A 27,711-nucleotide genomic window follows, 5' to 3' on the forward strand; every position below is an offset into this window, starting at 1 on the left:
GTTTTTAATCTCTAGGCTACAGATTCATTGGGAACAGAAGACTGTAACACCTGGAAGCATTTCCTATCACAGAATTCTTAGCACATTTCCATGTCTGTTGGTTTCTGGTGTACCTGGAGTCCTGCTGAATCTGCAGTAGCTATGGTATTGAGGGCTTGGGACCCTCGGGGAGACCCCTCTGGGCACATCAACCAATATTTGCATTAAGAGTCTTCCCAAAATACCCTGGGTTTTAAGGACAAACAGCTGATCTAGCTAACAGGTTAATTTTCTGTTTTCCTCGTGTTACAAGCCCTGGTTGAGCAAAAGATTTAGTGCTTGTTGTCCAGAGGAAAGACGCAGCCATGTCCTTCCAAACAATCGACAACCACTCTCAGGCCTGTTTTCACCTCAGACCCATTTGTCCTGAATTACAATATTTCATTATTGCTTTAAATGAGAGTGAGTGTCACAGCAAATACAGCTGCTCAGGGTGTTATTTCCACAGAGAGGGGAGAAAAAGCTGATTTGTGAGAAAGGCAGAAGGACAATGCAGTGGACGTGGGGCACTGGCCTGTGGCAGTGTGGCCACCCTGGGCTGAGGGCAGCATCGCCCTGACACGGCCTCCTGCCTTGCCCTGCCAATGTTTATTTTGCTTGGGTAAACGTTTGATTTTAGCAACACGACTGCAATGTGTGAGTTGTGCTGGGGCTGTAATTCGATGGGAGGAGGCAGCTATGTGCAGGGAGAGCTGCTAATGCCGAAGGAATGCTGCGCTTCCTCAGGACCAGAGAAGATGGCGCCTGGGGCCCCTGGGGACAGCTCGGCTCCTTGGCCCTGCTGTCACCCTGCGCCCGGGAGCTGAGAGCCAAAGTGGGGTCTTTCCTTGCTCAGGGCTCTTGTGGCCCAAATGGATGTGATTTCTGAGGGAAAACTGGGTGTTTCACTTATTGCAGTGAGGCTCCCACCCAGGGCTGGAGGAGGACTATGAGGTGCCGTGGGGCTCCTCACCAGGCTGGGTCAGACAGGAAGGAGGCACCCAGTCAAGCTTAGGAATGGCTTTTATTCATGTTTCCAAGGAAAACTGAGGTCTTCTTTCTGCATGTGCCACAGGGTGACAATCAGGATGGCAAGAAGGGGTGTCCTGTCAGGACAGCAAGGTGAGAATAGGGAGGAGAGGTACTGTCCCTCACCCAGGGATGTCAGTGATGGCCTAAGTGGTTTGTAATTCACATTTCTTTGCTAAAATGCTGCTGATGCTCCAGTTAAGCCAGCAGGCACCAGTGCCAGCTCCCGAGCCTTCTCACCATGGCAGGGGTGAGGAGATGACAGCTCCCCACCAAGCAGATGGCCCTGTTGGATGGACTTTGTCGCTGGGCTGGCAGCAAAATGCCTCCTTGGAGAATTAAAGCTCCAGCTGTGATGTCACCTTGCCAGAAGTGGCCCCCAGGAGTGACCCCATTAGTCATGAGCACACGACCGGGGTGAAGCTGTCACTAAACCTCTAAGGAAAGACTATCTGAGGCACTGGGTATTAACAGGTTTTATTTCCCCCAGCCACCCTTCTCAGCACTCAGTCTTCATACCAGTAGCCAGGGGATTTAAGTGAAGGAGATGAGATGCAGAGCTGGAGGGATTTAGGAGATTCGAGCTGTCCATTGGGCCTCAGATTTATTCAACCCCCTTCATAAACTCCAGGAACTCTGCCAAGGGGAAGACATTGGAGAGAAGAGGTGTGAGGTGAGACCGAAGTGCTCTCGCAGCTGTCAAGTGCGCTCTTGGCAGTTTTCCCCAGCCCTGTCTCCTTTTCCAACCCCACAACGTGCAAGAGGCCGAGGGTGGATGGCTACTGCTCCTCTGACTGTGGCGAGGACTCCTCGTGACTCCTGCTGGAAATGTCACTGGAGCCCTGCATCACCCTCGGCTGCCACCAAAACACTGGAGGTGAGTGTCCAGGGGAGGGACACAGGTGCTGACTCAGCTTGGAAATGGTCTGGGGGTTGTTTTGGCAGCATCACATTCAAAACTATGGCATTTTGGAAATGGTGCTTGTGTTGAGAGGGTAGGAGGAGACAGGCAGGTCTCTGGCAGCGCTTCAGTGCAGGCTGGCCTTCACAGCATGGGGACAGTGAAGGCAGCCTCAGGTTCCTGCTACCATTTCACAAGCACGAGAAACCCCCCTATCCCTCTGCACACACACTGCTGTCAGACATATTGCCCAGCAGTGTCTGCATGAGCTCGTGCCCATCCAAGAAGGCAACCAAGACCGTGGGAGCTGCCCAGGGCTCCCTCAAGGGCTCGTGACCAAACCACATGCAAGAAAGAGTCCTACCATCATAGTCAATCCTGCCGTCATTGTTTTTATCCCCATCTTTCATCAGTTCTTCTATGTCATCCTCGGTGATGGTCTCTCCTGTCGCCTGCAGCATGATCTTCAGCTCCTCGAGGTCGATGTAGCCATCAGCATTTCTGTGAGAGGACAGAAGAGCTCAGGAGCAGACAGACACACTGGGGAGGGGGAGTTGAGGTGGTTGCACCCCTCCCAAAACCCCGCCATGGTCATGGCTCTTACTTATCAAACATCCTGAAGAGGTCTGAGAGTTCCTCTTCGGTTTTTCCTTTGCTGTCATCTTTCATACACCGGACCATCATAACAAGGAACTCATCGAAGTCTACGGTGCCGCTGCCTGCAGGCAGAATAGACACCATCAGCTGGTGCTACGGTGAGTGGATGGGCAACACCAAGGAGGGATCACACTTCCGTTTGGCAACCAAGAATCAAAACTCAGGAGAGAAGCTCTGCAGCAAGAGGCAGTTTTCAAGACACAGGATGCCCTGCCCTGACTTCATCACTGAATTTTTACCTTTTCCAGTCATTTTGCCTTGGCAAAAATCCTTATAGAAGCACTGATGAATGGAAATTCCTGCTATGGAGGTACCTGTCCATCTCACCCAGGTATTAATATTAAAAGCTCCAGAAGACAAGTATTCATGCCAGTGTGGTTTTGCACCCACAGTACAGTACTGTTGTTTTCAGTGAGACAGCTGTTTTCCTTTTCTGCCTGATTTTTAACTGCTTTTTTTATTTTCCAGTTATTTAGTATGATATTTCTGCCCAAATGCACATGGTGGATTTTGTTATGTGTGATCACCAGTACACTGATTTAATCAGTATTGACAGTTAGTTATGTGGAGTTGTGTACACTCGAGCAGTGAGAGACTTTCCTGATGATAGAATCCTGTAACTGTGGCACTTCTGAAATGGCAGTTTCTACATTCAGCCTACATTTTGTTTTTTAAATGGATCTATGCAATTTCAAAGTACCCCCTCAAAATCAGTTCAAGCAGTCTGATCATTGTAGGAATAATAATTTTTATAGTTTCTCTTTGCCTGAGAATTTCCTAAAGGAAAAATGCTGTAGTTTGGTGGGTGTTTGGTGTCCTTTGAATTCCCAGCACAGCAGGTTGCTCCCTACAGCTGTGACTCCCCAGCACGGGTCCTGCCAGTGCTGCACAGATGGCCCCCATATCTCCAGATGTGGGGATGGTGCTTGGGAGAGTGGAAGAAACCCAAATCTCTCACCGTCCTCATCCACCTCGTCTATCATCTCCTGCAGCTCCTCGGGGGTGGGGTTCTGCCCCAGCATCCGCATCACCTTCCCCAGCTCCTTGGTGCTGATGCAACCATCCTCTGCCCCCGACACGAAGATGTCAAAGGCAGCCTTGAACTCTGGAGAGAGAAACAGAGAGAGAGGAGATGTGAGGGGATCTTGTCATGCACCTTGACCCTGCAGACAGGTGGCCTTGGGGGCAGGGGGCTCATCCCAAGCACAGCCTCCCCCCCCATGCCCCTCAGCACTGCCCAGGCATGGCATGGTGGGACACACACATAGCCTTGCTTGAAATCCTGGTGGATCAAGATCCCTGGGTCATGTCCTGCCCTGACCAGTCTGACCAAAGCATTTTCCAGACTGTCATTGCTGAGGCAGGGGCTCGGGAGTTTGGTGTCAGGTTCAAGATGCACCTACCATTTTTTTGCTCTTCTGTCAGCTGCTCAACCTGCAAGAAAAATACAGAGACCAAGTAATTTTTCTTTGTCAGCATCACTGGCAGGACACATTATTTTTTCAACAGCCTTTGCAAAGATCAGCCAAGTCTCACAACAGTCACCCTTGTGTATTAGGGGATGTACAGCCAGTGGGGTTTTGACACCACAACTTTTTGTCTAAGAGATTATTCTCCTTAAAAAAACAATTATTCCCATCTCCTTTGAATCAAGCATCACTTCTCTAGAGTAGCAGCTCCTACTACATGGCAGAAATAGCCTTTGCACAGGCAGGGGAGTCCCACTGGGAAAAAGAATTTGCCTCCATCAACCATTTGGGATAATTTCTTTTTGCTGGCAGCCTTTACCATGGGATGGCTGCGCTGCTGAGGGCTGCTCACATGTGGGCTCTGCCCAGGTCAGAGGTGGGATGTGCTTGAGAGGTCCCTGGGGAGGGAAAGGTGGACAAGACCATTCCCAGTAGTTGTTTTTCAGCCCTAGATTCAGGAAACTGCCTGCACTACCTAGAGTATTAACTGCTTTACTTCCATCTGAGTCAGTGTTATTACAAAGGGTCTTGACTCTGAAGAGGGCTGCTATTCCCTTTAGCCTGTTTTGGGAATCTCCCTGAAGAAATGGCCTGTGGATCCATTAGGCATTAGCTGAAATGGACTGGCAGATTGTTCCTAAACTCTGCCCTAATTCAATTCCCTCAGACCATCAGTGGGAGCTCATTAGTTAGTATGAATTAACGAAAATAATCACTAAGGAGAGCAAAGAGAGATCAGTCAGCTCTGTGCCATACCTGTCTAAGTGCATTTCTCTCTTTGGCTTCATTCCTGCCTGCAGGTACTGCTTATCTAAAATTGCTGACCTCACCACCGTGTCCAACTGCCCCTTTTACAGCATCCATGAAAACACTGACCCTTCCTATGCTGGTCAACAGCCTCTCTGGAGCCAGCCAGGTATGACCCCCTCTGCCTGCACAGAGGGTGTCTGACCCCTCTAAAGTCTCCTTGCTGCCATCCCAATGCAAACAGTCCCCAACACCCATCCCTGCCATGTTTTGGTTGAGGCAAAACCCCACGATCCCAGGTTGTGGCACCTTGTCTTTGAGGGAAAGCTGAGTCTTTTGACCCCAAAGAGCAATGGTTTTGCAAAAGCCAGCTGGAAAACCTTCCTACTTGCAGCAAGAGGCAGGGAAAGTACCTTTCCTTAGCAGGACAGAGCCCGTGGGAAGCAGGCAGAGAGCCTTTATCCTGCTTCCTGTGCACCAGGAGGTGAAGACTTTCAAGTCAGGAAGCGCAAAGGGCGGTGGCAGGATTTTCCTCCACTGCTGGAGGAAACCCAAGCCCACTTTGTCCCTGGTGCTGCTGAAGGCAGGCAGGCAGCAGCCAGCCCTCAGAGGATATTGTTTGGGCAGAGCAAGGGCAGCAGCCACGCTCCCTTGGCCCCACAGCCACCATCCTGCTCCGTAACATGACCCTCTTGGGGCAGTCTCTATTTATAAGCCTGGGTGAGAGGTGCTGGAGATAAAGATGAGCTCCCCAATTGTTCCCAGGCTTTGGAATTTATCCTTGCAGCCCTTTATCTGGACACTCGTCCCTGGCACTGTTCTAAGCACCGCTTAACAGAGCCTAAAAATGTTCCCAAAATAGCTTTGGGTTTGCACACCCTTATCTAGGCATGAGTGGGCAAGATGAAAATCCACTGGGTTCTCTGGCTGCATGTAGGGAATTTGGCATAAATATGATGCCATTAATATATGCCATCAGCATGTGGAAAATACAAAAATATTCACTTTTGAAGCTTCCTTGACTACTGAAGCGGTAGATGTGGTGTATGTAAATTAAATGCGTTGTAACTACAGAGCAATATTTTTATCATAGAGATGTCTCTTGACCTGTTCAAAGTGCCCTCTGGACATGGGTGCTGTTTGCAGATTTATTCCTCTTTTCCCTCCACATCATTGCAGGGACAGGTTTCTCTGGCTGAAGTGGGGGAAGGCAAGCTCTGAGCTCGGAGGTCACAGCGCTGCAGCAGCCGTGGTAACACCAAATCTGCTGTATTTTGCTTTTATCAGCTCTCCTCTCCATCTATCCCATGGTTCCATTGACGTCACATAGGGGAAATTGAAATTCTTCAGTTTTTTTTCCAGGTAAATGTTTTCTTATAGTTAAAACTGCGGGAAATAGATCCACAAAAATGCTGTTTGTCTCAGCTGTGCCTAGCTTGGACTTGTTTGGCCTCTGTAAAGGTGCTGGCAGTAAATGCCCAGGACTCAAGCCTCACATTTACCTAATTATGGGCATGTGGTCCCTGTACAATGAGGAGAGGGCCGGTGCCTTGAGTCACAGAGAACGTATTTAATTAAAAACCTTCATTAGAAAGGCCTGGATTTTCTTTGATTTTACAGGTTCCATTTTCCTCCCTTTTGGAGGTGTTGGTTGAGGGACTCAGCCTTCCCTGAGCCTTTTCACACTGTCAGGATCACTACGGGGGTTCCATTTAACGAGGTTCAGGGCTGATCAAAGGACAAGAAAGGTGTGAGCATTGAGGGATTTTTTCTTTAACTACCTACCGAGTGCTATATTCCTTCCCTCTAAAAACCCCGTAATTAAAATAGGACTTGTATGATGTATTTTTTTGTGCGCTTGGTTAAAATCAAAGCTGGTCAACTACAAATTAAAAAAAAAAATTTAAAAAGGCACCAAAAAGCTCTTACTGTAACTCCAGTTATGGAAGGGATGCAGTAGCAATCCACACAATCCGGAATCTATTTTCATCCTTATTCCACACGCACATCACTGTCTGTCTACGTTACGGAATAATGCAGTGTTCGTATTACAGACCAAATAGTTTGGGTTTACACAGAGAGTGCAGCATGCAGCTGTGGAAGTTAAAATAGCCATGAGGATGCTCCACGTTCCCCAGTGCATAGCTCACATTCTGGATCCTGCACAGCAGATAGCAGGAGCAGCAAAGCTGAGGAGAAGGTTTGGATATAATTTAGAAAAAAACAAATATTCAGCTAAGGAGGGGGAAAACATAGCAATTGCAGAATATAAAGTACCAGAAAGAAGAGGCTGAGGTTTAACCCATAAAAATAATGTTTCCTTCCTGGGAAATGCTGCTCTGCTAGATCTGGGCTAAAACCAGCAGCCACCTCTTAAAGTTTGAATGTTTGGTTGAGATTTATAACTTCACCTATGAAGCATCTCCCTGCTTTACAGCAGGGAACCAGGGGACTACTTGTAAATAATTTAGCAGCACTGTTGAGAGTTTCACACTTATAAAAGGAGCGTGAAACCTCCAGAGCCATCAGCGAGAAAGGTCTGTGTGTCCTGGATGAGGATGTTGACTAAAAGTTGCTGCTCTATAATTATTTCTTATTTGCATTTCTCGATTGAATTAAAGCTATGGGGAATCTACTACAAAATCCCCCAAAATCCCTTTTAGACCCCTCTCCCCAAACCACAGCCCCGAAGGGAGGCACTCACCGCTGCCTTATAAATGTCATCCATGGCTGGAGAGGGCGGGTGAGGGTCCGGGGGATGTCACGGTCACACTCTGCTGGCTCTGCCCCCGCTGGCCCGGCTGATATAGGGGGCTGCCCGCCCCGGGGGCTGGGACCAGCCCACCGGCAGCCCCGCATGCCCGGCCCCACAGGAATGCCTCGCCTGCATGCCTTGGGATGGGGACACCGCCGAGCCTGAGGCTGGCACGTCCGGGGCCAGCCCCAGCCCCGCTCCGGGGGCAGCTGGAGTTTTCCTCGTGACTTTGTTGTGGGAACAAGCGAGCACTTTCAGCCAGTGCTGCCGAAATTGCTGATATGTAGCGGTACTTAGCTCTCCTGACTGGACACGTGCCACCGTGTCACCTCCACCTCCAGCGTGTTCCCCCTGGAAGCTGCGATACAGAGATCATCCTGTGCCTAATTAAATTGGGTGATACGGGAAAGGCATGTCTCCCAAAATATCCCTGTTTAGCAGCAAATGTGCCCCCGGGGCAGTGGGAGCAGAGGGTGTCGGGGCCCCCTGTCCCCTCTACCGGGTATCCCCAAACCCATGGAGGACAGGCAGCCAGGGCTGATGTTCTGGGAGGAGCCGATGCCATGTGCGGGCGGGTGCCAAGGATAGGGGGAATTTGCACTCCCAATGCCATGGAGAGAAGTGCGGAAGCAGATGGAGCTTTGCCTCAAGCTCCTGTTTGCAGCTGGGGCTGAAAATCGGGGGGGGGGGGGGGGGGGGGTCAGTTACCAAAAAGAGGGGTAACAACTCTGCTTGATTTCAGGGATAATTCCTGGTTTTTTAGGAAACTGGGACTCATTTCACTCAACCAGCAAGATGACCCGTCCCCACTGCAAATGGCTAAAATCCACACTCCTGGATTTACCGTGGATTTACCCCTCCACGGTGGAAAGCAAAACACACCAAAAACCTCCAAGTGATGAGCAGCGTTTTCTTAGTCCAGGAAAAAGCGATTTAATCCAGCAACCGAAGTCAAACCTCTCCTTTTAGTGATTCAGGACTCCCTCTTGTGTCCAGAGGGGCTATGGATGGCTCTGGCACCTCAGGATACAAAGTCCCACCTCCAGTTGGCTCACACCAGCGTTAGTTAGCAAAACAGAAAATAATACTGGTGCAGCTGTTAGGTTTCATCCTTTCTAAAATCCCTTCTCCGTTTAAGAGGAATCATACTGCGTGGAAAAACCTGCTGTCCCTGTGGAATGCCCAGCCAAAGCAGCGTTAATCAGGGACCCTGCTGGTGTCAGCACAAAGTGAGGACATGGCTGAGCACAGAGCTGTCCCCACACTACATCCACCCAGGTTTTGAGTCCTGAAGGATTAACTTGTTAGGAACTGTGGTCCTGCGGGTACCCACTGGCCTTGATTTACACAGCTTCAGCCCAGATCTGCCTCCAGATGGAATAGCAAGGAAAATAGTTGCATTTAAGGAATTAATTTTTGAAGCAGTTAGTCTTGAGAGTTGGAACCTGTTAATATTTTGGTTGCCTTGAACACAGAAAAAGCAGGAAAAGCTGCAAAGGGAAGTAGTTATTTTGTTAAAGGACATTGGAGCCTGTCCTTAGGTGAGATCACAGGATGGGATGAAGGACCTGCTGTCATCCACAATTAAACCATCCCACAGAACCTCCTGGGCAACCTCAGAGACCTTCCCAGTGAAGTGCTGCCCCAAAGCAAACCCGTGCCCCTGGTTACTTTCTCCCCTCAGGATCCACTGCAAGTACCAGCACTGGGCAGTACAAGTGTGAGGAATCACGCCTGGCCCTGTCCCTCCACCCTGGGAGGTGATGGCTCTGAGTCACCCCTCTGAAAACAGCCCCTGGGATGCGTCAGAATGTATCCAAGGCCAATGCAGAGCAGGAATGGGAGCACTAACATGGCCTTTAAAAGGTTGTGGCTGCGCTGCTGGATGAAATTCAGGTTGGGATGTGGAAGAAGAATCTCTGCTTAGAGGAAATCTGGGCCACTGCCACCATACACACTGACGTGGGATGGCTGCACTTCTGCAAACGTCTGATACGAACAGGGACTTACAAAACAGAGCTGTGCCTGGAGGGAAAGGATGAAATCCATCTGGCGACAGGAGATGATGTTCCTCCCAGGGAATGAGGCACAAGCGAGGGGCATCATGCCAACCACTGCCTCCCCGCCTGCTGCTTGGAGACAAAGCTTCCAGCATCCCCTGTCTCTTTGAAGTTCTTTGCTTACAAAAGAATTGGGGTTTTGTAGAGAAACCCAGAGCCTCTGCCATGCACAGGGCAGGGGGAGGCTGCTACAGGTATGGAGTGTCCTGGGGATAACCATCCACTCCTGCTACTTCTCTTGCCTCTCCGTGTGAGACCCAGGGCAGAGATGGAGCGTGGCTATCTATAGCCTGGGGAGGGCTGCCAGCTCAAGTGCCCTTAATCCGGGCATGGCTGGCTTGGTGGCACGCCAGCTGTCACTGTGGTCAGGTACAACATGTCAGCTTGGGCTCCAGCTGCACCCTGACACGCTGCCACACTTGTCAGTCAGTCCAAGGTACCAAGACAAACAGAAGGTTTTACCGTGCTTTTTTCCTCCAAAATCTCAGATTAGGTTTGCATTTCCAAACAGCTGTAATCCAGGGCAAAACTCGCAGAGGCATCCTTCAGTTCAAATGCAGGGAAATACAAAGCAGAAGCCCAACTAAGATGCAATTTTGTTTGGGGTCAGGGCTGTTTGCAAGGCTCCTTGGTTTCTGTTGTAGTTCCAAACTGCAGCAAAACTCTCCAGCATCCCTCTTCCCTGCATCAGGCACTGGCCCTAGGAGAGGCCAGACCCACCACCATTGAAGTTCTTTAATTCACTGCTTTCTAAATTCACCTCAGAGACCTTTTGCCGAACAAGCCCCCATTTGCCCCCTTTCATCTTCTCTGTGAGCCAAGACAGGGCTGTCACACCAGGAGCCACCTCTGTGCCCGCAGGCGGGAACTGCTTTAGGAGGAGGAGAAGGGAACTGATCGCAACCGACAGGCGCGCCAGTGCTGCAAATTGTTGTTTAATTAAGGAGACGGGACATTGAGAGGAAGCTTAATTAAAGTTGCTCTCCAAACCCACTTATTATCTCATGAAGAGGCTGAGCTCAGCAGCAGCTCCTGATGCTGGGACAGCAACAGAAAATCCCTCTTGGTTTGCCTGCACTACACGTGTTTTCTCCTGGCACGCATCATCCTTCAGCTACATCCTGACCAACAGAAAGCATTTTTCAGTGAAAATAAAATCAAAATGGTTTTATCCAGCTTCATTTGCAGAGGTGTATTTGCTCATCTGCTACCCTAGCCCTGGAGGCATCTGCCAGACACCAGCATGGGCTCTGCAGGTCCATACATCCAGCCAGGGCATTTGGCACTTCTGGTGTTGTTAATGACACCATACTGAGCTAATTGCATCCTCTCTGAGGTAGCACAAGGAAGGACAGAGAGGTGTCACCTTCATTTTGCTGGAAGGTCCTTTTTTTCCCCCAAATCTCCTGTGACTTGATGGTGCATAATGAAATCCCTCCATGTATAATGTAACGCAGAGTTTCTTCCAAAGCATTGATGGATGCTTGATGCATCCCTCTGCCTAAAATACAACCTTTCTAGATAGTCTTTTAACTTTAACAGTCGAAGACTCCTAAAAAACTCATATTTTCTCTCTCCCTGAACTTTCCTTTCCTGGGGTGCCTACTGAGCCCAACAGAAAAGCTGCCATCCTGTGACACCCCCTCAGGGCAACGTGGATTCATGGGGAAAAGGTTGAGGAGGGTTTGTTCCCCATCCTTTAGCTTCTCTGTTACGAGTTCCACAAATTCCTGGCAAGATCCACTTAGCATGCACGGGCTTGAAATGCTTCCCTGTGCTCAGTGGGGCAGTGCACTGAGGCAAGCCAAGTCCATGATGCCAGTGAAACACCCAAAACAACACCTCAAGTTCACAGTGGGCTCACTCCTGAGATCTGGCCCATCAGCTCCTCAGCTTTGGCTTTGGGGTGGCATCAGACAGATCAGTCACAGAACCTCTGCAGTGGTGTCTTGGCCCAATGTGACAGCACCCAAGCTTTCAGCAGCCCTTGGTGGCCACAGATCTGTGCCAGGGGCTGCCTGCAGCTGTGGACTGCCAGCACTGCCTCCAGCTGTGGATGGTCGTGGAGCAGCAGCACTGCCGCAGCACTGGGAGGGAGCTCAGCCCTGGGCAGCTTTGCACTGGATTGGATTGGATTGCACTGGGTTGGGTTGGATTGCATCGCATAACATTCCATTGGATTGCATTGCGTTGGATTGCATTGTACTGGATTGCATTGGATTGGGTTGAGTTGCACTGGGTTGGGTTGGGATGGGTTGCATTGCATTGCATTGGATTCCACGGGATTCAGTTGGACTGGATTGCATTGGATTCTGTTGGATTCCACTGAATTGCATTGCACTGCATTGGATTCCACTGGATTCCACTAGACTGCATTGGCTTTCATTGGGTCGAATTCCACTGGCTTCCACTGGATTCCATTGCTCTGGGCAACACTGAGCGAACACCCCGTGCAGAGCCACCGCGCATGCGCGCCCCGACACACGTAACCCCGCCTCCCCGGGCCATGGCCCCGCCCCTACAGCGCCAGGCCCCACCCCAAGAAACAAGTCCCGCCCCTCTATTGAAGCCCCGCCCCTCCCCGCCCGCCCATAAAAGGGCTCGGGCGGGGCCCGCCGCACCCTGAGGGGGTCGGTCCAAGATGGTGGCGGCGGCGGCAGCGCGGGCCGGGCGGGCGGCGGGTGCGGGCGGCGGCGGCCGCGGGGGAGCCGTGACGGCCTGAGCGGCCGCGCCCCGGCGCTTCTCCCGGCGACATGGAGGCGGCGGCGGGAGGCGAGGACGGCGAGGAGCCCCCGCGGGAGGCCCGGGTCCTGGGCTCCGAGCTGGTGGACACATACACGGTGCGGGGCCGTGCGGGACGTGCCGGGGCGGAGCGGGGGAGCGGGGCCGCCGCCTCAGCGGGGCCGGGGAGCGGGGGAGGCCGGGTCTCGCTGCCGGGGTGTCTCCGGCAGCAGCGCCCGGGCAGGGGCTGTGCCCACGCTGAGCACGGAGCGGGAGACATTTGGCACAAGTTTCCGAGGGGTTTTATGCGCTGTGCCCGGGGGAAGGAGCCGCCTGGGAGCGGGGGCTCAGCCGGGAGAACCGGCCCCGAGCTCCGCGGAGCCTTGGTCCGGTGGGAGAGGTGGAGGCTGAGCGAGCGAGTGTCGTGTTCTTGCCCATTTATATCTGTGTATATGTGCGTATGTTTATGGAAGATTGCTGTCGGGTGAACGTAGCTTTCAAAGCTAGACTACACATAGGAAATCCTTCCTTCAGAGGGCAATATCATATAAATCCCTTTTGTAAAGCTGATCTTATTTTCAGAGGAAATCAGATGATTTGGGATAGTTTTTCTCTCACCCCACCAAAAAAAAAAAAAAAGGCTGATTGTCAGCAGTATTCTTGTTGGGGAAGGAATGGTATTTTTGATGTATAACTTGTTTTGTCTGGTTGCATCCTACCAAGAGTTAATTGGTCTGTTTTTCAGGAAGAAGCTCATCATAAAACAAACCTCAGCATAATTGCAGACAGAATATGCCTTGAGCACACCACCCTTTAGTTATATAACTAAAAAATGTTTTCTGCTTCTGCTTTATTTTAGTGTAAATTTTTTTTGGGTAGAATGCACATGATGGCATCAGGCTTCTTCCTGATGTAGAAACCTAAAAGGAAAAGGTAGCAATGTTCTAGAAAGGCAGCATTTAGAAAGTTGTGTGATGGTTACAAGTAATGCTTTACGTTCCTGCCTCTTTAGAAGTACCCAGAGAAAACAAAGCAACAGGAAAGTGATTTCTGAGTTGTTAATAGGACAGAGCCTTTGCACAGCTGTAGCACATGAAGGGCTGAACTCCCTCCCAGGTGACAGCCCTTGAAACGTGATTTTGTGGGAATGACTGTCAGGTGTGAGTTGCATATTTACAGCCAAAAATGTCCTGATCGTTCAGTGAAGGGGTTAGTTAGAAGCTTAACACAAATCTTTGAGCGTTGTCTGATCTCTTTCTGTCGGTTGCATGATGTGTATTGACAGAAATGCCACTGCTGGGGTGTGTCACCGATGTGTGTTAGGATGTGGTTCATCCCCCAGGTTTGTTCTCTCAGTCTTCGATCAGCAGAGAGGCACAGTGAGACCTGTGGTGTGGGGACTGGAAACTTCCATTTCAGGTGTGAACTAAGACCTGTTAATGTTGGGATGGACAATTTCCATTACTATTATGCAATATCTGAGTGAATGAGAAAACCAAGTGAATTTAGTTGGGAAAATGTCGGTGCCATCTATCCCCTTATTCCACTGGAGGTGGGTGCAGGAGGTGAAACAGCAGCTACTTTGCTGCTTCAGCCTGCAAACTGGTGCTGTGGGAGAACCAGCCTCTGGTAATTAACCTTCCAGACTGAGCTGTAGCTCAGGTGTGTAACTCTGCTGCAGGTGGTGCTCAGCTGATTGCTGGGGATAATATTTTAAGCTGCTGCACCTAAGCCCAAGGAAGCTTGGTTTTTTAAGGCCAGATTTCTGTTTTAATGATTGTAGTTCTGGAAATACCGTGCTATTTTAAAGCCATTTAAAGCACTCTTTAAAACTAGAGTGTGTGAAAGGCAAGAGTTACCAGTATTTGATCCCACTTTGATTCTCTTGCTGCATTTTTGAAGGCATTCTGGCACTAAGCTTACCTGTTTGTAAACTTAGTCAAACAGCCAGCAGGACTCCAAACCTGCAGTCAGTTTGTATGAGTCAGGCCCAAGCCATTAGAAATGTAGGAATAGATCTTTCAATGAAAGCAAAAGTTTTACAAAGTTATTCACAAGGTGAAAAGGTTTAGAAAAAATAGCGGATGTGTTTAGTGTTCCAAATAAGATGAGCAGTACTTAAGGTCGTGACAAAGACCTACACCAGGCAGAAGAAGTTAGATGGTGTAAAGGTGGGGAATGAAATACAGGCTGTAGGCACCTACATCTTCATCCTTTAACATGTAGTAGTCAGATGGCAGTCATCCTATTTACATCCTTGAAAGAGCTGTTTTTCTTCTGGCATAAGAGCTTCCTGTTGTACTCTGTATTTCAGAGCTCAGTTGCAATAGAGGGGACTTTAATGATGTCCATTTGACAGCTGTGAAATTAAATCCTGTGAAACACATCAGGAAAGTCCACAGTTCTGTGTAATTTTGATGGTACTTTTAAAAATGTGATTCTTGTTGGAGTTGTTGGGGCGGTAGGCAAGGTCTGGATAAATCCAGCAGGAAAAAATACTGCACTTTGAAGTTTTTTTTTCTGTAGGGTTAGTACAGTCTGAGCAGTTTTACAGGGTGTTTCTCTTGTGTGTGCTGATCCAGCTTGATGCTGACTGAAGACTGGCTGCTAGAGAAAGCCTCAAGGCTGTCAGTGCTTGGTTTGTTTCCTGCTATGCATTTGTTTGGCCTAAAATTGCCTTCCTGCTTTTCCTGTCTTTTGCAGCTGTTTTTAATATAAATACTAGCCTTGATATTTAAAGAAAACACTGTGGCTTCCTTGAATGGGTGTAAACTGACTGCTTGAGACAGGGAGGAGGAGATGTGGTTGCATCACTGGTCTGGAATTTGGGACCTACTGACTGCAGTGACACCTGTGTCCCAGGCTTCCTGTAGACAGCCCTGTCATTGAAGTGTGGGGTTTTTATTTGTTTCGGTTTTTTTACTGTACTGAAGTATATTAAGTTGGATGAAGAATACTGTAGAAATGCAAGTTTTCCATGTAAAGTGAAGTTGGACAGGTTTTTGTACTCTGTCAGGAAGTAAACAAAAAGCAGTTGAGAATCACTGCTGTTCATTTAACAGCTGCCTTAAAAATGTTTAGTACATATTTCACCCTGAAATATTTAGGGAGATGAAGGGATGCTGTTTGGTGGTGTGGGCTCTTAACTGCAAAAGGTTTGTAGTGGCTGGTTAGAAAATAAAGAAAATATACAGCACTGCAAAGACACTGAACACTTTACAAAGTAGAACTTATCAAAACCAACGGAAAGATGTACAAAATTTATTATGCAGAAAAGTTTGGTAGAGATGAGGGAAGAGGAAAACTTGTGAATATAAACCCTTTTGCGTTTGAGCTTGTGCTGGTTTAAAGGTAAACCATTTCAGGGGAAATGAACTCAACTCAAAAGAGAGATTATAAGTCAGAATAACGATTTAATAAAATAATACAATGAGTACGATTATACAGACAAACAATTGGTTTTAACCCACAGAACCCAAATGTATAACCCAGCACCCTGAGGCGTGAAGAGTGGTGTTCTTTGGGCCCTCCGAGTCCAAAGTAAAGGGAGAGGGGAAAACCTGTTGGTGAGAGTGCTGGTGCAGTCTGGTCAAGGGTGGTGATCTGCAGTCTTCCTCTGGATCCCACGAGTGGTTAAAAAAGTCCCAAGACTCCATATATATCCTCCAGTTCAGGCAGGAATGCCCAATAACTCCCTCAGGGCAGGGGGTTCCTCAATGGGTGTGAGGACAAGAGCACCCTCCTATCTCGCAGGCCTCTGAACACCCAGTTTATAGCCTGAGGAGTCAGGCTCTATGGGCAGATGGTGTAAATGGTTCATTGATAACAGTTTCTGGGCAATGGCATGGAAGGCTATAAAATACACAGTTTTGGGTTGCACCCATACAATGATGAACTGGTCCCAGCTGTTCTAACTAGGACAGAGCTCAACAGAAATGCAGTTTGTGGCATAAATCTGGGTGGAGATTTCACATGGTGCATTTCTGTCTGGAAGACAGTGCAGTGTGAGAATTTCATCATCTCTCCCTGAATGCCTTTAGCACTTGGAGTGACAGGTAAGCAGCCCTTGGAGAACCTCAGCATCAACTGTCAGCCTCATCATATTAGTGCACTCAAAATTCGTTGAAGATGAACTTAAGGTCCTCAAAAAGTGAGATATCTAAGGGGATTTTTTTCTTTAAAATTATTTCTTCTTGTACTGGCAGAAGTCTTTGGAGCACATAAACATTTATATTGTTCTTCAAGGTAATGGCAGCTTGTGGATTGATGTGAGATGAGTTGCTGTCTTTCTGCATACTGATGCTGTTTGAGGGGTGAATGTGTACTGCCTGCTCTGGCTGCCTTCTTAATGGGGAATGCTACAGCTTTTACAGACTTAATTTGAGGAATTGTATCAGTCCATGTAAACACTGCCTCTAACAGGTAGTTTCCTGACCACTCTATCCATTTGGCCAAGGGCTGTGTGTCTAGAAGTGCTCAGTGCTTACCATTTCAGCAAAAGGATATGAAACCTTTATTATATATTTACCCAGACTGTGTTCTGTACAAAGAGGGGCATTCCTTCCTCATCTCCTGAGGTATCAGTTGTGGAGTTACTGTGTTTCCAGTGTGTCTAATCTGAGGTTTTACGCTGTGTGTACTTAATGTGCATTTAGATTTGCCGCTTGATCTCCCATAGTTTAGCTTTTCAAAAGAACTGGCCTTTTTATTATGGCTTTTAAATGTAGTGCTCCTTTACTTGTAACTTCGGTTTCTTTAAGTCTCTCCTTGCTTTCCTCGGGCTTGTGAGGTGCTTTGGAGCACTCGGGTTATTCCTGTTCTAGTTTGTCACCAGCACAGTGATTAATCCTGATCTGCTGTTTTCCAAAACAACGTGATGGGAAAGCAGGCACAGGCCTTAATTGAGGCTGTGATTCTGTGTGGGCACTCATCTGTGTGTGCAACCTCATCTGTGTGTGCAGGCTCCTTCCAGCACTGACGTGTCCCTTGCTGCGGACACTGGTCAGACATCTTGAGTCAGGTCTCTTTAGGACTTGGGTTTTGTTCAGCGAGGCAGTGTCAGATGCTCACAAAATTAAAACTGGCATGAGCTGTAGCTCATCTTTTGAAATGCAACTGGTATTCTGTGTAATGTTTGACAACGTGCTGGTCTGCACTAACAGTATGTGAAAACTGGGCTTTTACGTAACAGATCAAAAGTCTTGATGCTTTTTGTTTTCTCAAGTGGGTTTAGCAACTGGATGTGCATCATTCTCAGAGCAGCTATGAGTCAACTCTGTGTGATCTGTGGTAGTAAGCAAGTTCTCAACTGTATTAAATGCTTTCAGGATTTGATTATGAGTTAGTGTCTTCCCTAAGGAGTATAGTTGGATTGGATAATACAGTTTATTTAATTTGTTGTTTTCAAGTAGCTGTAGAACTGGTTTTGCAGAGCCTTGTTTGTTTTCTAATTTGTGTTTCATTTTGTATCTTTAAAATTTCTTTGGGATGTCTTGTTTCTGGCATATCCAAAGGCAGACTGAGTTCTCTGCAGAACCAGTGCTATTCAGTCCAGAAAGTCACCTACAGTGAAAATCCTTGTTTGGTACATGCATGGCTAAAAATACTTAGTTTCAGGCAAGGGAATGTGGGGTTGCTTTAGATAATTGTAGTGATTCTTTGGGCACGGTTCTAACTCTCAGGAAGCTGTCTTGTGTGCTTTAACCTAAAAAGAGTAAAATATCATCCACCCAACGAGAGGATTTGTCTGCATTTCTCAAGGGTTAAGCTCCAGATTTCTGATTAACTGAAGGGACAGCAGGAACTTAGCAAGATCCTTTGCCCCTTGTGGAACGTGGTAGATGGAAGAAGGGATGCTGCTGCCTCAGGCTTGTGGATAGCTATGAATACCAACTTCAGTCAGCAGAAACCTTCAGAAAAAGAAGTAGCTTGGAGGCCTTGGTTATTAACACTTGAATTTCTCCCTTTCAGGTGTACATTATTCAGGTCAGTGTTGGCAATCATCAGTGGACAGTCAAACATCGTTACAGTGATTTCCATGACCTGCATGAAAAGGTAAGAGGATTAAAACAGTGGCCTTGGTCTCTTACAAAGCATTGGACAGTTCATGTAGTTCTAGTTTATGCAATTTCTTTCCTCAATAAAGAGCAAGAATATCTGCCAGATACCACCTAAACTGCAGACTAAATCCTTTTTGTGTGAACAATTACTTGCCCCTGTTACATTCCCCTCTTGAACTGGAGGAGCTTGGCCTGGCCAATGTTAGCCTTGGATGGAAGTTTGTGTCAGAGAGGGCAGTTCATTGAACTTCTTTAGCTAAGAATCATGTTTATAACCAGCTGGATTGGAACAAAGTCTCTTCTGGATGGGATGGATGAAAAAAGTATCCTTAAAGTAACATGGGCAGATATTAACCAGTGCTGATAACAAACAAGTGAAAATGAGGGAAAGTCCAATTTATTCATGACTGTGCTGCTCTCTCAGAAATGCTCCGGTTATTCTGTTGCTTTATCACGTTGGTTACAGTCTGCTCTGTGGTACTGTGAGTGATTCTGTCAGAAGAGACTGTTATTAAACTTCTTTATCATTCTATGACAAAATGTTCTTTCTGAAAATACCGAACGCTTTGAAGCCAGTAGCTAAATTTACTGAAGTAATTTTACTTTTGGATCTTAGCAGGGATATCAGGCAACATGCTCTTCAGTTGCATCTTTTGTGCAAGTTCAGATGGTGATTCAGGTAGTAACTCTGGTCTTTGTCTTTCAGCTTGTTTCAGAAAAGAAAATAGATAAAAATCTGTTACCTCCAAAGAAGATCATTGGAAAAAATTCCAAAAGCCTGGTGGAGAAAAGACAAAAGGAATTAGAGGTCTACCTGCAAACCCTGCTGCTCAAATTCCCTGTTACTGCTCCGAAAGTCTTGTCACACTTCCTACACTTTCATTTATATGTAAGTTATGTTTTTAGTGTCTGAATAGAGGCCTCAGTGTCTTTCCCTAGTTCTCTGACTTGGCGAGAATTGTGTGGAATCTTCCTGAATTAGCTGAAACAGTACTTTTTCAACATTTTGCACAATGTAACAAACAAAGCACATTTTTAAAGATTTTTGACACCACTTTTTATTGCAGTAGGTACTTTGCTGGGAAGTGGTGTGGGCAGGGACTCCTAAGTGGAGAAAATAAATGCTGGCAGGACAGTTGGAAGCTATGAATAAATGTGGAGCTGAATTGGTTGTCAGTCTGAAGTCAATAGTGCTGGCTCTCAAGTGAGCATTGCATAATTGATCCACACCCCCCCTACTTAGTGGCTAATGGTTAGAGCTGTGGTTCACACATAAACAGTTTCCAGTAGCCCAGATGAAGACAAATGGTGCTTCTCCATGGAAAACACACTGATGGAGTGGCCTTTGGAGAAATAGCTCCAGCCAGCAGACAGGATGTTACCGTAAACGATGCTTGAAGCAAGAAGCAATTACTTGATTTCATGTTCAGGCTGCAATTTGTTTGTTCATCTCTTGTGTATAATTAGGCTTTTTTTTTTTTTTTTTCAATATGGCATCATATTGTAAGGAGGGAGAATGAACTTCATAAAGAGGATAATGCACTGGAGAACTAAATGGAAGGAAGGAGCAGTAATTGCTTTGGGGTGGGATGTGCTGAGAAGGCCCTTTCTGGTTTCACAGGAAGACTTCAGAAATGAGTCACAAGTGGTCCATTAGGTGTGTTAATTAAGTTTTAGTAAGAAAGTAAAACCTATTTTAGTCATGTTACATGAACATTATTATCCTGGTGAGACTTCAGAGTTTGACTTAGATAAAAATAGTAGGTTTACCCCATGGTGTTGCTGCTGCCCTGCAGATTTGAGAGAGAAACACTGGTTTGTCACTATTAAGCACTGAAATGGATTAGAGGTTTTAAACGTATTAGAAATGTGTGACAATGTAGAGACAATTCTGTTCAGATGGAGCAAAAATTCCTGATCACCAGTAAATTGCATAATTTTTCTGTTCTGTGGCTGCTCTGTCCTGTAAATGATGCCTGTTTCATTAATGTTTTAGTATTGTAACTTTAGCAACGGTTTTATGCAGGCAGAAGTTCCTCCTACCTACTCTTGTTTTTTGGGAAGACTATTTTCTTCCTCTTGTTGTAATGTTCTTTTTTTTTTTTTTAATTTTCCAGAGAACTAGCAGTATTTGGATATGAATGCTTCTCTGTTTCTGTACTGCACTTTTGTATTAAGAGTGAAGTCGTTGCTTAACCTGCATTTCTCTGCTCTAGGGGGATTCTTACTTAGTTGTAAACTCAGTTTTTTCTTTGGAACTTTAGGATACTTTTAAATATTTACAAAAACGTGTTGGTTATTCAGCAAAAAAGCTAAATATTTACCAGAGCAATTCTACTGGAAAATGACCTTTCTGTGGAACTTTGATCTTTTAAAATATTTTTGTTACCAGACAACTCATGTACATACTGGGACCATCATAATCCCTGATACTGCCTCCATAGTTGGTGTAGGAAGGCTGCAATATTTTTTACCTATTCTTTTTTGTATTACCAATAGGGATTACTTAATTTTATTTCCCAGGTTAATGGAACTAAATCGAGTGGAAATATCATAAATACATTAAAACCACTTTGAAGCCTTTATTTGTAACAGGTGCAGCTTAGTAAAGAGAAACAGTTGCATGTGACAGCAATCTAGAACTCTGTTACTTTGACATTGAGAAGGATGTCTCAGTGATATGGGGATGCTTGTTTTGTTGCACTGTCCTGTACTTTGTCATCTGAGCAGATTTCAATTGTTAACTTGCAGATAAAAGGTTTTGCAAGAAAAGCATTGAACACCCACAAACTGCTGTTCAGAGACACCTGCAAACAATGGACTTCTGTGGGTGTGATGCATAGGAGTAGTTAGAGCCAAGACAGAAGTCTCTTGTAGATCTGACAGGAATAGTTCCTTTTTTTTTTTTTTTTGCCTGCTAGTCACTGAACAGTCCCAGTCATAATCTTGTTCCAATAATGAATGTAGAAAAAATTTCAACTCTGTCCCAGATGACAAAAGGGATACAGAGTATAGTTTTCAATTAAGTCTGTGCTTGCCAGAGGAGTGTAATTGGCTTATTCAAATGACAACCAGAATTATTTAATTTTGTTTGGAATACAGTTTTGAGCTTGTTGTTCTCAAAACTGTGGTGAGGAGGCTTTGTTCATTCTCAGTGAGTGGGGTTTCAGTTACACTAAGAATGTGCTGTTCTAAAATTCTTGCCTCATCAAATGAGCTGAGCTGTCTGCTGCAGATGTCCTGTGGATGTATTCCCTTGTTATGAATCATGAGGTATTTGTCAGCAAAGTAAACTCATGAAATATTCATTTTGTGTTGATCCATAATATCTGTTTATCCTTTGCAGCTACCTTCAAAGGAGATGTGTGTGTCTAGGGAAAACTTCACTCTCACAGAGAGTTTTATTTTGCTCTTTCTGGGGGCCTTTGAGAGGAAACTGTTGGAAGTGCTCAGAACTATTTCTGGACTTGCATAGAGCAGTTGCTTTTTGTGGAGAGAGGTGTGCCCAGGTGGGAAATACTTTTGCTGATCTTTGTGCACCTGGCAATGGAGGTTGAGCACCCGAGTGAGCCCAGGAGGCTGAAAATGGAGGATGGGAAAAAGGGGGTTTTGAATTACTCTGCAGCAAGCACAGTAGAGTTGAAGTCCAGAAGGCTAATTACTTTTTATATATCTCTCCTTCCCTGTAGGCCTGTAAATCTGAAGTTTTCTTTGTATGAGTGATATTCTGAGGAAATGTTGAGTGCTTGATGCATTAGGGTAGTCTTTAATATTAAAACTTGAAGAATGCTAAACTTGTAAGATTTTCTTCAAAACAGAGCTTTCAAGTTGGGCTGATGATGTCTAGTAACACTTTCTCTAGTTGCTGCTGCCCATTTCTAATATATACAGGATGTGATTATTGAAATGTAGTTCAACATGTTTCATCTTGGAAATAAAAACCATATGAAATAAAATAATTTCAAGTACTTTTTATTAAGCATCTTCAAGCTACAAAGAAATCTGTAAGACACAGTCACATCTGATATCAGCTTAAAAATCAAAGTCCTGTACTGCAGCAAAGAAAAAATAAAGGAGACTTCAGCAAAGGTACACATTGAAAAATCGGCACTATAAGTATGTAAATAATTTCATTACAATGATTTATTCTTTGCAGGAGATCAATGGGATCACTGCTGCATTGGCTGAGGAGCTCTTCCATAAAGGTAAAGAACTTGCAAGTATTTAACCAGGAATGTTTTCCTCTGTGTGCATGTATTCACTTACCTGATATTTTACAGTGATCTTCCATATCAGACTGTTATACTTTCTTTCTGTTCTTTCTCTTCACCTTTTTCTTGTTGTTTGCATCCTAATTCAAGCTGCATTTTGTGAGGAGCTCTAGCAGTCTTGCAGCTACTTTTGGAAAGGAAAGAAATTGGTGAATTTGGGTTTTGAAAAGGGCCTACTAGTCTGTGTCCTCAAGGGACAGGATGTGGTACTGGTGATCAGAAGCTTTTGCTAAGCTTTCTGATTCAGTATGTTTTAGTGTAACCTGTAAGGAAGTTTGGCTTGTGTCAATGAGTCCTGGTATAGCGTGTATTAAATGCAAGAGATCACTTTATGTATCTAAATATTATTCTTCCAGAATTCAGGAAATGGGAGACCTTCTGGTCAGTTAATTAAAGGATGTGCTTTTCTGAGGCTGGCAGATGAAAGCGAAATGCTCTTACTGTAAAACTGCAACAGCTCCAGCTGCTCCATTAACAGCAGGAGGCATGTGAAATGATTAACCTGTGCTATTTTTGTTTTGAAGGACATGCAAGATGCTACAGTATAATTCCAATTGGCTGAGGCCATAGGGTGAAGCATGTTTCAGCATGGCATTTCAGATTGTTCTGGCACAAAATAAACTTTAGGTGAAGCCATCTCAGAGGGTCCGTTCAGCAAATTTGGAACATTTTAAGGAAGCTCCTGAAGAAATCTTTCCTGACTTTGTAGTGCCTGCAGTCTCGCTGATAGGAGAATCATTGATGTATGACTGCTTTGTGTTAGTGTAGCCTTCCAGTAATGTACAGCTGGGCTCTTGGTCTTGCTCCCACTGAAGCTGAAGGGAATTTTACTCCTCAGAGCATTTCTGAGAACTCTGCTTACTATGAAAGCTGATGCTTTCTTGTCCGTGAAGTCAAACTGGTGTGTGTTCCAACTGTCATAATGAACATTTATTCTTGTGGTGCCTTCAGAAAGGCTCTTGGATGCTGCATTCTGCTGTTCCTAGAATTAAATGAGATTGTAAAATTATTATTACATAAGGCATTTTCTGTTCTGAGAGTTTGCTTTGAAAGTCCTCACACTCTGCAAAAAACATATTTACTACAAGTCTGCATTTAGGCAGCATAGCAGAAGATCCAAGGTCTGTATTTTAGTTGGCAGATGCTGTGATTCCTGGATAGAAAAAGTCCTAAGTGCTATAAACTTAGAGGTATCTCAGAAAAAGTTTAATAACTCTTAAATTATGTAAATGAACTTTGATTCCAGTCCTGTTAAGATTGATGGAAATTGCTCCTAGTTGCATTAGAAGCTTCAGGCTTGTACCTATTTGAACACCTGGATTATTCTGGTGTTATGAAAAACAAACCCCTTAATTCAGCTGTGCTAGTTTAAACTGACAGAAAATGACATTATTTTGGTACCTCAGTTTCGAGCTTGGAGTATAAATGACAAACATTTAATCTCCATGTGCCCTTTATTCCTTGGTGATCATTGCAGCCTTGTGTTTGATCCCATCCTCCTGTTTTTCAGGAGAGCAGCTGTTGATGGCAGGAGAAGTCTTCACCATCAGACCCCTGCAGTTGTACGCTGTCACACAGCAGCTGCTGCAGGGCAAACCCACCTGTGCTAATGGAGATGCCAAAACAGACCTGGGGCATATTCTGGATTTCACTTGTAGACTCAAGTATCTGAAGGTGAGCTGTGCTTGCACAGGTACTGCAGATGTTGTTTCTACCAGACTAACATGATGCTTAGCATAATTTTGATGTGAATGGATGAGAACTGTACTGGTAAACACCTACAAGCATTTAGAGGTCAGTGTTAGGTGCTTGTGCTTCAATACAGATGTTTCTCCCTAACCAAGGAATTTGCTGTGTGATGTGGTTCCTTTCAGCAGTGCTCTCTGTGTAGAGGCAGCCACAGAATCTGGGTGCGGTTTGGGATGGGCAGAGAGATAAATATTACTCTCTTCAACCTTTCTTTCTTTGCAGACACCATGGGCAGGCCAGTGTATATGTATACACATGCATATGTGTATTTATATGTCGTCCCCTTTCTCACTTTAACTGCATCTGAAAGTTAAAAACAAAACACTAAAAAAAGCCTCAGTTTCATAGATGAGATGGCCCTGAGTTTCTAGCTAAAGTACCATTTCAACTTAAATGTAAAATGGCCTCAGAACAGATTTTTGTCTGGAGCCAATCTGATTTTTTTTTTTTTCCCAAATAAGTGAACTGAAAAGACTTTCCCTAATTTTTTTTTTTTTAAACGCTACTTGCTATGACTCAAACTCTTTTTAACCATTTTATTACATGAAGAGCTGCTTTTTAAGTGTGTGGTGTGTTCAAAGCTGAAACCAAGTGGTGGATCAGGAGAAGCTTCTCTGGAGCACTTGGGAAGTTGTGAAGGCAAAACCACAACCATACTGGTGTTCCTGTGGCATTTCAGTTGCCTTTGCCATCCTCTGTATGGAATCATCTGAAGGGAGGGTTTTCTGGCTGGAGAAGAGCTTATTGTTTAGAAAAATCTCCATCTGGAGAATTCCTAGCCCTTCTGAATGCTTGTGAGTGGGCACATTCAGAGCTTGTAAGATACACAAGATTAGAGAAAAACCTTAGAGTTTTCTCCCAAAATTATATTCACACCAAACATAAATGAAACCACCTGTTTCTTAGGCTGCTGACATGCTCTGATGTCAGAATCCAATGAACTTATGGAAATATCAGATGCATTTTTATTGATGTGTCTAATGTTTTCTTCAAACCCATCTTGTCAGTGCCTTGATCTTCATCCCTTGTAGTGGAATTGAAGGCAGTGCTGACTTGGAGGGTTCACGTGTTTCAAGAAGTTGTTTTCAGTGAATGCAGCTCTGGGTTTGTCAGCTGAGAATGAAGCCTTGGTCAGCCTTGCTTTTATGGAATTGTTTTTTGTGTGCCCCATGTGCTACAGACTGCAATCACAAGGTGGCACTTCAAGTTCAGTGCATTTAACTGGAGCAGCTAATGTCTTTTTTTCCTGAAGAGTTAATTTGCAAGTGTCATGAGTCATTCCATACTTGAAAAATTGCTTGGAACTTTGACTGTCTTTCCAAGCTGCTGTATTTGTGCTGTTGCCTGTGTGAGACTGAAATGGGGACAAGTTGGATTATGTGCACTAACTCTGTTCTTAAATGTCTTAAATGGCAGGTCACTGGAACAGGGGGACCTTTTGGGACCAGTAACATTCAGGAGCATCTCTTGCCTTTTGATCTGTCTATTTTCAAATCGCTTTATCAAATAGAGGTATGACTTCAGATACTGCTCATAATTTCACAGAGGCTCTGTAAATGCCAGGTCTGCTCCATATATCTCACAATTCGTCACTCTGTGCTTTGTTTTGCTGCTAGAATTGGGAAGTGCATAGTTTAGAAGGACTGTTTCATTTGTGAAACAATGTTTTTTTGCAATAAGGATGTCAAATTTAAATGTTTAGAATAATAGCTTGTACTCTGTGTGTTTTCAGAAAAAGTGATTTCCCGTATATATGCAAAACCTAAACCCAATTGGCTTTCCATTACCTTGAAGATTTAACCAGTGGGTTATAACAAAATTATGTTACAAGGTTTATTACAAAGTACTTTTCATTTGTGAAAATGTCCTGACATGAAATTTGCCTGTGAAAGTGCACTTTTGGGTGTAGTGCTGCTTGCTTGACAATTTGCAGAACCTTTTCATTGCTCTGCTTTCAGTGTGAACATCAGGGTTTCTGGTAGTTGTTCAATGAGTAATTTAAGAAATACTTTGAGCACTTCAAGTCTTTCCAGTACTTCAGGTCTTTCCAGAGAGAGAATTTGTCATGCAGTCTATATTCTGTCCGCTTTTGGTGGATGCTGCACCTTTTCTAGTACATGAATTCTTTTGTCTCATTGATAGGAGACTGAGTTGGTTAAGAACTTAAGTGGATTTATGAAGTCAGTGATTATTGACATTTTAATGTGGAAAAGAAACTACAGTGGGCTGTAGAGTGGGATAGTCTAACAAGGCAGAGAGGGTATTTCCCCTTTCCTGTGAGCATGAGTGTGGGGGAAAATGGGTTTAGATCTTGAAGACTTTTGAAATTGTACATCCATGAAAAGCTTTGGATTGACTGGCACTAGACTGACATTTTCATCCTATAGTAAACTCTGTCCAGAAATGAATGGTGGTAATCCTGAAAGAATTTTACCATGAATGGCAGGAGCTCTGTGAGTTCAGTGTGCCAACCCTCATGGTTGCACAAGGTGTGTGACTGAGGGCAGAGAAGGACCTGTCTGCTGGACAGAGGCTGTAGCAGATTTTCAACAACACTGTTTCAAAATGAGCTACAGAAAAAAAGTTTGTAATCTTAAATTTAGTCTGTGTAATTAGCTCACTAGTGTGTTAAATGCTTAGGTTAGTGTCCTCACTTCTTAAGTGTTTTTTTTCTTTATGATAAAAAGTAAAATGCTGTGACCCATTAAACTGCCTGGGTAGTTTCACTTTGAAGAATATATGGAACAGGTAGAAAGTCAATGGAGAAGCTTTGTTCAAATATATGTTTGAATTTAAGTTTTCTGTAGTTATGTCTCTAATTTCTTGCTTTAGCTTTGCCAAATGTATTTCTGACCTGATAATCTCAGGAGATTTTAAGGGAGTGCTGTGATTGCTTTCCAAATTGCTGGAGAACTGACTATTGAAGCTTTTAACTACCTCTTTCATGTGTCATTTGTCTGTTCCAGTTTTTCTGACTCTGTAATGTGATTTTTTTTTTTTTTTTAAATAGATCAGTCATTGTGGGGGAAAGCTTATCAAAGGACTGACTTCATCCAAACATGCTCTGGCCACACTGAGTGTTCGATTTTCAGCAACATCAATGAAGGTAAGAGTGAGTTCCCACTCCTGGTGAGTGTTCAAAACCCACGAAAAGCCAACATGCACAATGTGGAAATATCCATTTGCAGTCCGTGTAGTTTTCTTTACTGCCTCTTGCAGGTCCTGTTCTTAAAACCATGGAACTGTCAGGGTTTGCTAACCTTACAGAACCTCGA

The 27,711-nt window shown here is 45.2% G+C and overlaps 2 protein-coding genes and 1 long non-coding RNA gene across 5 annotated transcripts in view; 2 read left to right on the forward strand and 1 right to left on the reverse strand.

Annotated features, from left to right (window-relative positions):
* The first annotated feature begins 506 nt into the window (after positions 1 to 506).
* LOC116792331 lies at positions 507 to 10,775 on the forward strand. The gene is made up of 4 exons (XR_004359076.1): positions 507 to 1,924; positions 4,875 to 4,990; positions 6,001 to 7,021; positions 8,340 to 10,775. It is a non-coding gene; the product is annotated as an uncharacterized LOC116792331 (long non-coding RNA).
* Positions 1,557 to 7,598, reverse strand: TNNC1 (troponin C1, slow skeletal and cardiac type). The gene is made up of 6 exons (XM_032699203.1): positions 7,526 to 7,598; positions 4,009 to 4,039; positions 3,564 to 3,710; positions 2,553 to 2,667; positions 2,313 to 2,449; positions 1,557 to 1,683 (listed from the first exon to the last, which is right to left on the reverse strand). Exons 1-6 carry the CDS (start codon positions 7,547 to 7,549, stop codon positions 1,652 to 1,654), a joined length of 486 nt encoding a protein of 161 aa, XP_032555094.1. The 5' UTR covers positions 7,550 to 7,598; the 3' UTR covers positions 1,557 to 1,651.
* Positions 10,776 to 12,289: 1,514 nt separating the features above from the next.
* The window catches only part of NISCH (nischarin), a 29,231-nt gene continuing 13,809 nt past the window's right edge, over positions 12,290 to 27,711 (forward strand). For all 3 annotated transcript variants that reach the window (XR_004359141.1, XR_004359142.1, XM_032699457.1), the window contains exons 1-7: positions 12,290 to 12,476; positions 18,328 to 18,411; positions 19,123 to 19,305; positions 22,573 to 22,621; positions 24,198 to 24,361; positions 25,853 to 25,948; positions 27,447 to 27,542. Coding sequence is in view for 1 of the 3 variants with exons in the window: in XM_032699457.1 (XP_032555348.1) it covers positions 12,390 to 12,476; positions 18,328 to 18,411; positions 19,123 to 19,305; positions 22,573 to 22,621; positions 24,198 to 24,361; positions 25,853 to 25,948; positions 27,447 to 27,542 (759 nt within the window). In the remaining 2 variants the exon portion in view is untranslated. The remainder of the gene's footprint in view (positions 12,477 to 18,327; positions 18,412 to 19,122; positions 19,306 to 22,572; positions 22,622 to 24,197; positions 24,362 to 25,852; positions 25,949 to 27,446; positions 27,543 to 27,711) is intronic.

The sequence above is a fragment of the Chiroxiphia lanceolata genome, chromosome 11 (genome assembly GCF_009829145.1).
Source record: "Chiroxiphia lanceolata isolate bChiLan1 chromosome 11, bChiLan1.pri, whole genome shotgun sequence".
NCBI lineage: Eukaryota > Metazoa > Chordata > Aves > Passeriformes > Pipridae > Chiroxiphia > Chiroxiphia lanceolata.